We start from the raw sequence: 15,381 nt of genomic DNA, 5'->3' as shown, positions 1-15,381 counted from the left end.
TTCCTGTGTAAGAAAATATATACATCAATCATTAATCATACCTACAAACACGCACGCACACACACACACACACACACACACACACACGCACGCACGCACGCACGCACGCACGCACGCACGCACGCACACTCACACTTTATTCTTTCATTCACTCACTTGTTCTACTCTGTTGTTTATGATGATCAGATCTGCTCCTCTCTCTGTACAGTATCTTCTGCTCTCAGTCCAGCTCCTCTTCTCATTCAGCATGTAGTAAAGACTGGATTTATAGTAAGTCCATCCATCTGTAAACAACCAGTTTAGCTGTTAGCTTTTTTCAATTGCTAACACACTAAAATGACATGCACAGCACAATTATTTAAACTTACACACAGAGAGCAAAACCTCTTCTCAAGTCTCCAAAAGTCTTAACACATTTTCTGCTTTACACACATTTTGCAATTCAAAATGGCACTTTCCAAATGCACTGAACACGGTTCTCTGCATAAGACACAACAATCTGACACAAAGTCACATGTTTGCCATTTCAAAACACTGCCATTCAAAATGACACTACATGAACTAATTGGCCAATACATGTGCCACGGCCAAACACCTCAATGGTTAATTGTTAACACTTCAATCTTTTACAGTTTACTGTTTTTTGTGAGCATATTTTTGTTCAGTCCAATATAAATATATCTGCTGGGCATATGTTTCACTGACTTGTTTGGTGAAAAATAAAATAAATAAATGTTTCAACAGCATGTGTGTGTATCTGCAAATATTTCTGTGCATGTGAACAATCTGAAGAACTGTCTACAATTTGAACTATTTTAGTATTATGGCAAAGCATACTAAAGATGAGAGTGCTTTTCATTATGCCCAACAGTGTGTAGTTGGTTAGACAAAAATCTGGTAATATGAATGAAATGTGTGCCATTTTGTGACAAGTTTGATTTTGATAATGCTATATGTAGTTTTGGTTGCAGTGCTTCATTTTGCAGGGTATATTAGGTATTTTGCAGTTTGGGTGTGTGGTTTTGTGAATTGTGTTAAGTATTCTGATAAAACCAGCCTAGTTTGCAAAATTAAGTGTTAGCAATTGGAAAAAAACTGTTACACTCACCTGTCATTAACTTATAACAGATAGTAAACTCATAGATTATGAACCCTGGAAGTTACTGAGAGCACAACCCAACTCTATCATGCTTTAAAAAATGATAGATGTATAGCAAATAACTACATATACATTTTACCATAACTCTGAAGATCATTTCTTGGCTGGTCTCTGTTCTTGAATATTAGCTGGTTTCTCTCCTCTGTGAGGTTGTTGATCTTGGTTAGTAGCTGATATCTCTCTTCTATCAGGTTAGTAAGGTTGGTTAGTAGCTGATCTCTCTCTTCTGTGCAGTTTGTGCTCTTTGTATGGATGTGAACACACAGCACTATGACTGCAGTCAGCAGAAGAACACACAGCAACACCAAACACACTGCAGCTGCTCTGGAGCTTCTGTTCCTCACAGAATCACTCTTGGTTCCTGAAAAAGGCAGACATGAAAATAAATATTTCTTAATTTCTACAGAAACTTCAGAATGTGTTTGTATTTGTACCTGTGTGTTGAGGTGATTGGTTTCTCTCTGTTTGTTTGTTCATACCCCTCGATCCAGCAGTGTTTATATTGCCATAAACATGCATTTGAGACATGTTTGCTTGCTTCGACATGGGCGTAAATGGCGACAACTTTCTGTGTGCAATTGTACTATAGTCTTCTGCTTTTGAGACTCTAATTTAAATTGTGGTCAATGTGTGGCAAAGTACGTCACAGTACAAGAGCATGTGACATCCTGTCTGTTACAGTTTTTACCAACTGCTTACACACAAAATCTTTTCATGTCACACGATTTTTGAAACCTCTCACTCAAAGTGCAAAACTACATCCCAAATCTTCAAAACCATAAGCTATTTCTCAGCTTTTGACTCAGTTTTCAATTGCATAAAACACATTTTTCAAAACACTTCACACAATTCTCTACCTAAAACACAAAGATCTATCAGGAAGTGACTTGCTTTCCTTTTCCAAACACAACCAATCAAAATGCTACACTTATTTACCAGGGGCATGTTCAAGTTCAAAACGGTGCGCAACGTTTTGCTACGGTTTCCGGTTTGAACGTCATGTTTCCTGGAAGCGGCGTGCACCGGTGTGCAACGGGGTTTGAGATACGTTTTCTCTTGTTTGGTGGGTGTGTCAGAACTGCAGTCCAATCAGCAGCAACATGTATATAAAGCACGCGGTATTAAAGTGAACTCGCACAATGGGTTCAAGGAAAGTAATTTACAAATGTGTTTGATGCAGCTCGGTATACGCAACAACTGAGGATATTAGAAGACATGTTTGTCGTAAGTTTTATTGTAAAAATATATGATATCAACATAATGATGTAGTTGTTTATATTTTTAGCTTCATTGCAAGTGTATGACATTTGGTATAGAAATAAACAATGGTAATTAAGTGCTTTTCCTAAAAATGAGAAAGAAAATACAGGGTATTAAAACAGTATGAACTACAAATAAAGTCAGTATGTGAGGCTAAATAGATGTGTTTTAGTCTGAATTAGGTAAGATGTGTGCTTCCATTTCAGTTTCAGCAATCCCTTCACTCGACTGGGATGTTCTCTTTTGTTCTGGGCGGCAAGTGCAGTAACTGTAACATCGGGCATATTTTGTAGTATTAAACACATACTTATACCGACTTCATCAGGCTCCGAAAATTCTTCACAAAGAATCGCCTTCTCAGCTGCCATAGTTGCAACTCTTGCGTCATCAGAACAGTGTGTTCAACGCATCACCGTTTCTGTTTAAAAAACGTGCAACGTTTTGTCGGGGCTGAACGCAGCCCAGGTCACACAAACACACTCCTCACATGTGCAAACACTAATTGCTTAACTGATCACTAACCAATCACTGCTTTACTGTAGTATAGGCCTAAATAGGTCAAAGGTCAGATGATCTGTTTTGAACAATGGATTCATGGGACCCCCCCGGGACGTTAACATTTATTAACAGCCCAACAATCAATCAAGTTCTTCGGCGTAGGCCCCGTCCGTAGCTTGCAATCTGAGGGTCCGGATCTGCATATCCTGCCTGAAGATGAAGGCAGGGGCACAGCCGACCCCCTGCAAGGTATAGGAAGGGACCATCCTGGTGGTGGTGGGGTGGATGGAGGAAAGAGACCATCCTGGTGGTGTTGGGGGGGATGGAGGTGAATTGAAGCGTCAGCATCTGCGAACTCAGACGTGTGTAAGTACCAATCTTTTTATACCACAAGTATAGGAATATGATTGGATAGATGAGAAAGTAATAAGTGACGTAACAATTGAGTCTTCCCGGCAGAACTTATGCTAGAGCTTCATTTCCATTTCCTGCTTCCGGTTCCATTCTATCACTCACCATTTTTCCTATGTATGTGTGTATGTTTGTTTAGTTTAGTTATGTTTGTGATTTAGTTCATAAAACTTGTGCACAATATGTATTTGGTTCTGATTCTCTACGATCTTGATCTTGTTACATGCTCTAAGCGCTGTACATGCTAAGAAATAATAATTTTTCTGTGGCCATGAAAGATACGCTTTTCTTAGAATAAATATATAATCAAGAGTTCGTTGGACGAACTGATTCATTGATTGTAATATTAATTTAGCTACATCAAGTTAATTCAGTTAACTGACCCAAATATTCATAATTACTGTAATAATAACAAGTTATGAGTTATTATTAATATTTCCCTTTTGAGCTAACTCGTTACAAAAGTGTCATAATGAATGAGAGCGTTCACATTGGAAGCGTGCGACCAGCCCAATCATTCATAACATGAGCAGTGAAACACGAGCTGTTCATCCTCCGCTGATGCTTGCGATGTGAAACAGGCGTCGCGTGTCCACTGGGACGGAACAGATTGCTCGTTTTCAATTAATTCCTATGGAAGTTGAGCTTAATTGTGCAGCTCTACCTAAAATCTCTCCATTTCAATGTTTTTGACATCAATTACTGCATTACATTCATGTCGTGCAACGTTGTCAACATAAGTTTCTTAAGCTCCCCAAAAATGCACATGCGTACTTTGTCAGAGTGGAATAAATATGTGACTAAAGTGTTTATTATGTCTTTTTCGATCAAAGATGGCTCAATTGTGGTTGTTGGCATGCCATCGCTCCTGTCCTGTGCTATCTTTCCTGTATTTGTGTGTGTTATTCGTGTGTGTGTGTGTGTGTGTGTGTGTGTGTGTGTGTGTGTTTGTGTGTGTGTGCTTCATGTATCATGCTCAAAAATACTTTTTAGTAACAGTTTTTAGCTGATAATTTTGCTATATGTTAAAGTTGGTGACCATTTTACTGAAGAGTTGAGAAAAAATGGAGGGAACGAGATGTTGTGTCAAATTATTGGGATCTTGGGGGCACCAAACACCTCTGACATATTCAGAAAAGGCCAAAGAGAATTGGCGGGTAGAATCTGCATGCCAGCTACTCTCCCAGACATAATGCCCTTTACACATTGTGTGATTTTGGGCTGTCCCAGACGAAAGACGACCAATCGTGTCATTTTCTGTGGTCGTGGCTCCTAAACGGCGGCCCTATCATACAATGAGAGTGGTTCAAAGATGGTTGTTGTTACGGTCTTGCGACAAAATAGCCTGCGATTTTATCATCTCACAGTGTGTTTGCTGCTACGACCTACATCCACTGACTAGCCAAAAAACCAACATGAATTGGCGTATTATTGATCAACGCGACATGGTGCTAAAACTGAAAACTACTTACCTCAAGCTCTATTTGCAAAAATGGCATGCCAAATTAGCCTCTTTTCCCTAGCAATGACCGCTTCCATATTCTCCTCTTTCGCTTTCTTCTCTTTTTTTTCCAGCGCACATAAAAAAACACAATTGCCAAAGTGCGATTCATCTTGCTCTATTTGTTTATTGATCCACGATCCAGTGGGCCAGTATTTGTTTGGAGACAGCCTTCCCCTTCTGCTTACCTCCAAAGCAGACAAAGAGCTGCTCAGATCACCTAAAGCTGATTGTCTAAGGCTCGCACAGGGCACAATAGATATAGGGCTGGGTCTCCCTCATTAGGAGGGATCGCTTGCAAGTTCACCACTTGATCCCTGAAATGAATAGTGGGAACTTTTGGCTTGTAGGTCCCCAACCCTCTTGATGGAGGTGTGCAGTCAGGAGGGCCTCTTAATGGAGAAGGCACTGAGCTCAACTGACTGTAAGGGCTCAAATGGATTGCTCTGCAGGGCCTGTGAGACCAAGGAGAGATCCCAAGAGGGAATGAGGCAGGGTCTCAAAAGATTTAACCTTTTTGATTGTATCTATCACTGCTGGTGATAGCCCTTTGAATTCCTCATGTCCCATCCAGGGACCAGACATGGAGTTTCCAGAAGTCTTGGCATGTTTGCCAGATTATGCCCTGCCTCTGAGAAAGAAGGTCTTTCTTCTGGGGGAGGAGCCAGGGAGGAGCCGATGGTATCAGCGTGAGACCAAGTCTGGTTGGGCCTGTGTGGTGCAACCATTAGGATTTGTTCTTCTTCCTCCCTGATCTTGTACAGTGTCTGTGCGATGAGGCTTACTGGGGGAAATGTGTACTTGCGCAGAACCTGGTGACAGCTGTGTGCCAGTGTCTTCGTGCTGAGGGGCCTCGGTCAGGGAATACCAGGGGGACAGTGGGAAGATTCCTGGGAAGCAAACAGGTCTTACTGTGCTTCTCCAAATCGACTCCATATCAGCTGGACCACCTGGGAATGGAGTCTCCACTCTCTGCAGAGCATACGAGTTCACTGTGCGATTGGGGTTGCCTGGGATGTTAGTGGCTCGCAGCAACTTGAGTCACTGCTAACTCCAGAGGAGGATATGGCGGTCAAGATGTGACATGCGAAGACCGACTCGCGGGGATTCACCTGGCAGAAGCATTGTAACCCCCAGATCGCCCTCAGTGCTCGTCGCCGAGGCCTTGTACTCGGAGGTAGAAGGACCAAGACGGGAAAAGGCTGATGTGACTCTCTGCCTTTTGAAAAAATACATGGGTTGCAACCACAACGTTCGCATGGCCATGCTTTTGCAGTGAGAGCATACACCACCTGCAGATCCTGTCTTAGCGTGAGCACGGCCCAGAGATTAAAGACAGTGATCGTGTCCATCTGAGGGAGAGAGAAATCGACCACACCCAGGACACCGATGGAAAGGCATCTTTAAAAAGACACAATCTGCCGTGTAGCTCTTTTAGAGGAATTTGGCCCATCTGTAAGGAAATTGGCTCTTCTAGACCACTTCTGAAGCACCCTGGGGAACTCCTTGCGCTTATCTGTGCTTACACCGAGAGATAGACCACTGAAATGTGCTCAGCATACAGCAGCATGTCCGTAGAGGTGAATAGAAATTTACATCTCTTTTTCTAAAGAGACGCAGTGCTTTCGGCTCCAAAGAACAAAGCTGAATGAGTGGAGCACACCAATCTCCTTTTATACCCATATGTACGGTGGAGTGGATGGGATGCAAATTCCACTTGTCAATTCTCTTTTTTGAATATGTCAGAGGTGTTTGGGGCTCCCAAGAGCGACCCCAAGTGTCTGTAATTTGATATAATGCTAAAGTGACCGACAGATAGGGAACGGGAGTTAAGTAATCAAATTACTTTTTTCAAGTAATGAGTAAAGTAACATTACTTTTATATTTACAACAACATTTCTGAGTTGCTTTTTCAAACAAGTAACACAAGTTACTTTGTTTTCCCATTTATTGACTGACACCTCTCCTGTCCCCATGTTGAGAAAAATTGAGAGTGAGTTGCGGCGGTGTTGTGTGCACTGTGTAAACATGATGGTTAGCACTTTTCACAATACATATTGTTTTAAAGCAGCTTCACAGAAAATGCATGTGTACACATTATAATTTAGAGTGATCTGTTATCAGAGGTGACTGTGTCCAAGTAATGTATTTCAGAAATGCACATATACAAATTACGTAGTCAGCTAACAATGTATTAATTTATGGCATAAACAATAGGCTCATTGAAGTAATTATAACAAGTTGTGAACATAATGATGTTCACATAACACTTTCTTCTCCTGCATCCTATTCTTCTGCAATCCTGAATGGCAACATAGCTAAAAGGTTTGTTTGAGCTGCGCCCTCTTCTGTGCAGGCGTAAATTTGCATTTCCTTCAGCATGAGTCTTATAGAAATGGCCTTTATATTTACCAAAACGTTTTTTTTTGTTATTAAAAAAACAAACTAGCAAGCCCAGCCCAGGTGAGAAAAGGTAATGCAAAAGTATTGTAATGCATTACTTTCAAAAAAAAAAAAAAAAAAAAATTTGTGCTGGGCAACGATTAATCGCAATTAATCGCATTGAAAATAAAAGTTTGTGTTCACATAATATATGTGTGTGTCCTGTGTATAATAATTTTTTAATATATAAATACACACATATGCATATTTAAGAAAATGTGTTATTTATATATAAAATATTTATCTATATATAATATAAATAAATTATATGCAAATATTTCTTAAATATATACATGCATATGTGTGTATTAATATATAGCCTTCAAAATAATTATACACAGTACACACACATATATTATCTAAACACAAACACACATTTTGGATGCGATTATTTGCGATTAATTGTTCCACAGCACAAAAAAAAAGTCACATAATTAGTTACTTTCCCCAAGTAACTTTCCCCAACACTGCTCAGTAAATATTTATTAACAGGCTTTCTAAGCAGTCAATATTTGATCATTTTTATTTGATGAAATTTTAACTGTGCTCATTTGGCCATCAAAAATAAAATAATTTGTATCATTCGATTATTAAATCTAAATGAATAAATAAAGTAGTATATCAGCCACCCTGCTTGCTTGATATCAGCACCACAATACTTGTTTTTAAAGTCTGATCAGTAGTAGTATAAAAGTAATTTAGCATTTTAGTTTATCCAAGTGTTCTTCAGAGTGTTGAACCTTTGAGCCTTCACAACATATATCTGGTGTTCCAATATATTATAATGGCAGCGGGAAGGAATCTGTCTTTCTCTTTCTTTGCCTTTCCCTAAGTCTCTCTTTCTCTCTCTGTGTGTGCTTTGTTAGTGATGTGGTGGATATGTTGTAGTCCACTGACAGATGAAGTCTGTTTGGTGTGTGTAAAGCTGTGTTTTTGGTCTGATTGCATGCTGGGTAACAGACTGACATCTGCTTCTGTAGGAGACAGACCATGGTTATTCTCCACACAGGAAATAAGTTAATATTCTCCTCCTCAAACCTTTATGATCATTGAAGATGAGAAATGTCCCATATGCAAACAAAATCCAGCAAGACACTGTGTCCTAACTATGCACGATGCGAGTGATGTTTCCAGCGACAAGTAATTTGTGTTTCCACGCTGTGAAGCGTGATTTCAGATCAATAAGATTTCACGAATAGAGATAGCTTTTATCGCTTGTTTTGTATCAAGCATTTGCCGTTGTCATCTTTGTGCATTACATTAGTTTTTTTGTTACTTGTAAATTCATCTTTTGTTTACTTCAGTCTGTAATTCCATTTTGTGGCAGGTTACCTCCATTTCTAAACACCTCTGAAACATTAATGTTAAAAGAATATTGTCTGTAGGTGATGGGAGCAGCTGTGACATGTTTGTCAGCTGACCCACTTTTGCCTGATTATGAATTAAAATTGAATGATGGCGTCTGAGATTGGCAATTAAAAATGCATGTGGTGCCACGTTCAGGACAGAGAGGCCAAACGCAGTGTCGCCTCCGGCCTCCTACAGGAAACCATAATTCACTACTGGGCCTTTTAAAATTGATCTTAGTTTGTGTTTCTTAAATGATCCTTTGTGATTGTTTTTAAAAGGAGAGCCAAGTTAAGTGTGGCGTGACTAACTTCCTTTGACTCATATTAAATGTTAATGTAGTGCCATTCCCTCCTCCCTGGCCAAAGTCCCAAATCTACTCAGCCGCACTGTGGTTAGCAGCAACGTCCAGTGACACTTCCACAAAAATCGGAATGTCTGAGGGAAAAGAGTTCATTTCAGGGACCTCTTTTTTTTTTCCTTTGTCAGTTTTGTTTGAGACCATTCACTCACTCACTCACTCACTCACTCACTCACTCACTCATAATAATTATTTAATATGCACAATAAAAAATAAATAAAATAAAAACTATACAAAATTCTAACATAAAAACAAACAATTAAGTCTCTGTGTGTGAGTTCAGCCATATAAATGACTTGCATATATTAATACTTATTGCCGTATTTTTGGATGGACAGCTTTTGCCCATCTGCTGCTGTGCACATTTGTTACTTATTATTGCAGTATTTTATCTATATTATCATATTAAGTGTTAATTATTTAGTTTGTGAACAGGATAGATGTAGTAGTAGTAGTTGTAGTAGTAGTAATGATAATAATAATTATTATTATTATTATTAGTAGTAGTAGTAGTAGTAGTATTGATATATATAATATAACAAAATATATATTTTTTTTTAATAAAAATAATAATCATATAAAAAACAGTATGCACTTTTTTCAGGTAGACAGCTTTGTCCATATGCTGTGTTTTCCATAGATATAAAAACTAATTTCTGACTAAATAGAAATGATTTATCTGATTTTCTTGACCAGCATCTTTTGTCTTTTTTATGGCTCTTTTCTAAGGTAGGCTGTATGTGTTTTTAAAATTAAAGTTCCCTCTGTAGTCAATAATTATATCCCTTAAAGGGTTAGTTCACCCAAAATTTTTTATTCTGTCATTAATTACTCACCCTCATGTCGTTCTAAACCCATAAGACCTTCGTTCATCTTCAGAACACAAATTAAGATATTTTCGATGAACTCTGAGAACTCTCTGTCCCTCCATTGACAGCAACGTCATTATTCGTGCTCCCCCATTAACATTATAATAACAAACTGATCATATTCTAACATTTCATCATGTTGAGCTATATAACATTGATTTGTTTTATGTACATTTGCTCACCTGTTTAATAAAGTACATGCAAGAGCGGCGTCTCTGTCAAGTCGAAGTTAGTCGCGGACGTGGAGCTCTTGGCATCTCGAAAACGCCACGCTGATATTGATCCTTGTTTTAGTTCTCCTTTTGTCTCAAAGTCTGCTTGCCATGGTCCATAATGTTTGAACGAAACAACAACAGCATGAGCGTGCCGCTAGACGTAACGCAGTTGCCCATGTCTGTCGCCATGGTTACTATGGCAGTAAGAGCGGAAAACAGGGATAACACGGATATTACATCATTGACAGGCGACAATGACCAGGGACAAGCCATTATTTAAAATTAGAATTTCTCTGAAATTAAAAATCTTTGGGAACTTTTGGGATATTGTAAGTACACAACTGCAGGAAATATATCACACTGAGCAAGTGATTTTTGGATATTTTATTACAAAAATCGTACATATTGTACCTTTAAGTTAATAGACGAGTGGTGCTCAGGTCAAAAATGGCTTGTTGTGTCATTTCCCCATACTTGTTTTTTCCTACCCCTATCAATAAAACCTCTTATTGATCTACAGTACCTTCTAGTACAGTCATCCGAGACGTGAGGATCCCATCTATTTCATATTTCATAGCCATACTAAGTCTGCAAGTTTGGCCTGTACAGATGGGGGCGCTGAGGCTGGATTTTAACAGCGAGCAGAATCAGCATGCGTGAGAGGAGACGCCGCCTCTTAACAGGCCTGCTCCGAGACACCAGCTTCAACCTCACCAGAATAACAATGCGACTTACTCAAGGCAAGGAAAAGAGCTCGAGTTGTGGAGAATCATATCCTGTTGACCTTCCTGTAGGAGTTGTGATATATTTTATCTACCATTGATTTTTATGTCTTCCTTTGTTGATTTTTTTCTCCGATCCTCTCTATGTGTCTCTCTGAGTCTACCTCTTCACAAAATTAATTTAATCTCGACTTAGAAACGAAACTATCAGAATTTGAATTACTCTCCAAAAGTAAGGGAAAGAACAAAAGAAATGGGCAAACTTGACAAGATTGCTTTGCAAGCAGTCTAAAGTTTGGAATGGAATTACAAGGGTAGCGCCAAAGACAAAATTGTCCATAGATATTACTATACCACCCCCTACATGTACAATTTCTTAGCTCTGGTTTAGATCAGGATGATACGGCATAATCTCACTCTCATTCTCAGTCTCACAGATGTTGATATATGAGAGATTGTGTGATGAGGGTTTATTCTGGGGTAACTAATCTCTGAGGAGTTCAGTTGATGTTCCAGTCAGACAGACAGTGGTCAGGGCCCCGTCACCTTGTGAAGCTGGGGTCCGTATGGATAGACAGCGTGTGTAGACAGTTACAGTCTGCTGCAAAAACCCGAGAGATCCAATGTGTCAGTCGGGTGGATAAAATGCTGAAGTGTGGTGGTTGTAACACGTCGTCGTTGTTGAGACCATGAGAGAGTTGACAGCTCAAATGTTGTAACAGCACTGAATTAAATTAAGGCATCTTATAGTTAGTGAATTGTTTGGTCATATCCTTTGTCATATAGTTTGTGAACAGGATAGATGATTTTTATTTGTATATTTTTTTTATCAACAATAATAGTAGTAGTAGTTGTTATTGTACTAAGTTATATTCAAAATCCACTTGCTTCATAAATCTTAACAAACTGCACATTGAATGAGCTTTCGGCTAATGTCGACTCATAATATGCAAGCTTTAGCTTTGTCTTGAAAGCAAGTGATTTGTTACAGATTCTGTGATAAATACGCTTTAATAACATTTGCTCAGATATTTGCAAGCTGTCAAGGACAGACGAGTTCCGAGGCTGGAGAAAAATGGGCGTTTGTTGCATAACATGTTTTCTCATTTCAGACTCTCATTATGTCCTTAATTTAGCCATTAACACATTGCTTTGCTTATGCAATCACATGAATGCATCTGCAACAGACAGACTAATTACCACTGTTTTTTTTTCTGACAGATCCAGTATTGGATGATTTTTGTCTGAGTTAGTTTTAAAATGTAAGTGAAAGCTTATGCAACAGTGTTCCCTTTGTTTTTATCTGTATTTGTCATTTGCATAGCCTTTTCTTTAGTTTTTGTTTATAGTATAATGTTCGTTATGGGCTTTCATGTTTATATTTACACATACACACAGTGAAACTTTTCACAAATCAGTTTTAACTTTGTAGAATTTTGAAATAGATGCATTGCTCTGAATTTCCCTCTGATCCTTTTTCTGCACATTTATTTATTTATTTATTTATTTTTGATAATCATGTCTATTGTAAAAAATCATGAAGCTTCTTTTTCCCTTTAATTTAGGCTGTAGAAGTCACCGCCTCACACGCGCCGGAATATAAACACTTCTAAATCCTGCTTTAAGTTTTCAGAAGACAGAGTTAGGAAATGAAAACATCTGCCAATATTCTCTCTCATTTGCATTTCTAATTGAAGCATTTAAATGGCTTCATTTCCAAACGCTCACAGAGTGCTGTCACTTTTCAATCTTTTATGCAAATGAGCAAATTAGCCCATCTCACTTGAAGAATGCCACAGCCTTGTGTTCTAAATCGATGCTATATAGTGTAATTCGTCGCTTGCTTTTATTCTGATAGGCCTGCTCATGACACCTTGACAGTGGTTACTGTTTCCTTACATTCTGGGAACCTGGCAAGTTTGTGTGTGTGTGCAAAGCAATCTCCCATTTCTGTGTGTGTGTGTGTGTGTGTGTGTGTGTGTGTGTGTGTGTGTGTGTGTGTGTGTGTGTGTGGAACTACCTGTGCATTACAGTTTTAATGCACACACTTAAAAGTCTCAACTCATTATATTTTGTTTCTTTTTTGCATGGGCTATTTTTTTTTTTTTTTTTTTTTGCCAATTGAAATACATTGGACAAATCAATTGGACAAACACAGAAACACACAAATTAAGTTTAGTTTACTAAAATCAAAAAAGTTTTTTTTTTTTTTTTGCACCTTACAGCCTATCAGAATTGATTATTCAGAGAGACCATGGTGCGTGTGCGTGTATATATGCTGATCCTGCAGCCAATGAGATTGCTTGCTCAACATTTAAATAGTCTGGTTCAGTGTTTGCTTGTCCTGCAGGGCACTATCAGAGTTCCTCTGAAACCTTCCACCTCCCCCAGTTCCACCTGCCTAGATCTGCTACGGGATTCATGAATGTGTATTTATGCAGCATCAGCATATCTTACATGCTTCACAGCTGTGTGTCTGTTTATCTGTTAGCAGTAGCAAGTCCTTACTTGCTCTGCAGCAGCAGAATCAATAATCAACAGAAGCAGAAGCAGCAGCGGAGCAGATCTAGTCCAACAAGACCAAATACATAAACTTTTCATATTCATTAGCATGCTAAAACTATTCATTGGTGCATGCTTGTGTGTGTGTGTGCATCTATGCCGAGACCCCCCTCTCAACTTCCACTGAAAACAGACAAAACAATTACAGGCAGGCGCAGCAGCTCAGCAAAATCAACAATATCTAAAAATAGAACAAATAACTGCTTGGAGTACTGTGGCAACTTTTTTTTTTATTATTATTTTTTTATATAATTTAGGGTAAATTATAGTTGACCTCCCAACAACAGGGTTGACTTTTCTCTCTTTATTGAGAAGACAAACACAGTAAGACACTTGACAGAATTTTCTCAGAATACACAGTGTATTTGATCAATTACCATGTTCTTCTTTAAGCCTTTTGAGACGATGTGTTTCATTACATTTAACCTGATTAAAAGTAGTTGCATTGTAACTGTGGTAAAATCAATGTGATGCACAACCTCAAGTGGCTTTTTAAACTTGTTAAAGTTTACAAACTTTAACTCAACAATACATTATTATACCATTTTAAAGAGGTCATAGAGTGCTGTATAAAACATAAGTAGCTAAAGTTTGATAAATGTGTGGGTATATCTGTGGATAGCAAACAAAAAGACATTTTATTGTTTATAATAATAATAATAATAATAATTCATTATATTTATATAGCGCTTTTCTCGGCACTCAAAGCGCTTTACATAGAAGGGGGGGAATCTCCTCAACCACCACCAATGTGCAGCATCCACTTGGATGATGCGACGGCAGCCATATTGCGCCAGAACGCCCACCACACACCAGCTTACTGGTGGAGAGGAGACAGTGATGAAGCCAATCAGTATATGAGGATGATTAGGAGGCCATGATGGACAGAGGCAAAGGGGCAAATTTGGCTAGGATGCCGGGGTTACACCCCTACTTTTTCGAAAGACATCCTGGGATTTTTAATGACCACAGAGAGTCAGGACCTCGGTTTAACATCTCATCCGAAGGACGGTGCTCTTTTGGCAGTATAGTGTCCCCATCACTATACTGGGGCGTTGGGACCCACACAGACCACAGGGTGAGCGCCCCCTGCTGGCCTCACTAATACCTCTTCCAGCAGCAACCTGGTTTTCTCAGGAGGTCTCCCATCCAGGTACTAACCAGGCTCAGCCCTGCTTAGCTTCAGTGGGCAACCAGTCTTGGGCTACAGGGTGACATGGCTGCTGGCTGAAACCACCTTTCAAGTTTCCATTTCTGCACACTATAAGAAGCTTAAAATCAACTCGTCCTCTTGTTTGTATGGCAATTTTGATTTTTTGCAGCAGCACTTGATCAATGGAAATAAAATTGCTCATCTAGCCAGACAGTCAATAGTCTCGAAACAGCCGGCACTAAATGTCAGGTCCCCCTTCATATTTACTGTGAATCAATGGAGAGTGTGAAAGAATGATGGAGTCCAAAATGGCACGTCAGTTTATCTACAGGCAATCGGTGTTGCCTTTTGCTTTTGTGTAGGAGTTATCCTTTCCCTCTGATCCAGGGTCAGGATCTGGCTACTCAAAGGGTGCTTGTATAGTGATGATACATACTACACTCTGACAATGATACATACTACAAAAATGTATATAAATAACATGAATATTCTTTAACATCCATATAATTTTTCCATTGCACAAAAGGTTCTTTATAGTGGACAAAATGTCTTTAGATTATTAAAATGTTCTTCATACTTGTTAGTGAGATCTGTGTCAATGGGTTCTCAACACGGCATCATGTGACATTGATTTCATTATCCGTGGCATTATTCCTTTCCCATGCATCATCGCGCACACTCCCTCCCGTAAGCACCGTCGACGCTGATTACGATGGCCATTGCTTTGAAAAATGACTAATCAATATCACAGTGGTGTTGAAACAGTCCCCTAATGCTATTGGTAAACGTTTACAGGCGGGCCTGGTGCCAGCATCCAGCACTGGTTCAGTCTCATTCAAAGTGATTTATCTGGTGCTACATCTGATCTGATGGTGCATTCA

General features: G+C 39.1%; 2 protein-coding genes across 9 annotated transcripts in view; one reads left to right on the top strand and one right to left on the bottom strand.

Annotated features, from left to right (window-relative positions):
• The window catches only part of cadm2a (cell adhesion molecule 2a), a 500,950-nt gene that overhangs the window by 46,928 nt on the left and 438,641 nt on the right, over window positions 1-15,381 (top strand). The gene's annotated exons all lie outside the window — the stretch shown is intronic.
• LOC309489028 (C-type lectin domain family 17, member A-like) overlaps window positions 1-15,381 on the bottom strand; it is a 261,815-nt gene that overhangs the window by 1,932 nt on the left and 244,502 nt on the right. Inside the window, exons 1-3 of one of the 6 annotated variants that reach the window (XM_082157530.1) lie at window positions 1,594-2,864; window positions 1,239-1,520; window positions 157-284 (exon numbers count right to left, since the gene is read on the bottom strand). The exons of 3 other annotated variants lie outside the window; for them this stretch is intronic. In XM_082157530.1, the coding sequence (XP_082013656.1) occupies window positions 157-284; window positions 1,239-1,520; window positions 1,594-1,705 (522 nt within the window). In that variant the 5' untranslated portion in view covers window positions 1,706-2,864. Of the gene's footprint in view, window positions 1-156; window positions 285-1,238; window positions 1,521-1,593; window positions 2,865-15,381 lie in introns of those variants that run through there. 2 more of the 6 variants (XM_082157528.1, XM_082157529.1) reach the window with 2 other exon arrangements.

The sequence above is a fragment of the Leuciscus leuciscus genome (genome assembly GCF_965113295.1).
Source record: "Leuciscus leuciscus genome assembly, chromosome: 24".
NCBI classification, from domain to species: Eukaryota; Metazoa; Chordata; class Actinopteri; order Cypriniformes; family Leuciscidae; genus Leuciscus; species Leuciscus leuciscus.
The sequence above is the reverse complement of the archived record's forward strand: the minus strand, read 5'-3'. Positions and strand labels throughout refer to the sequence as shown.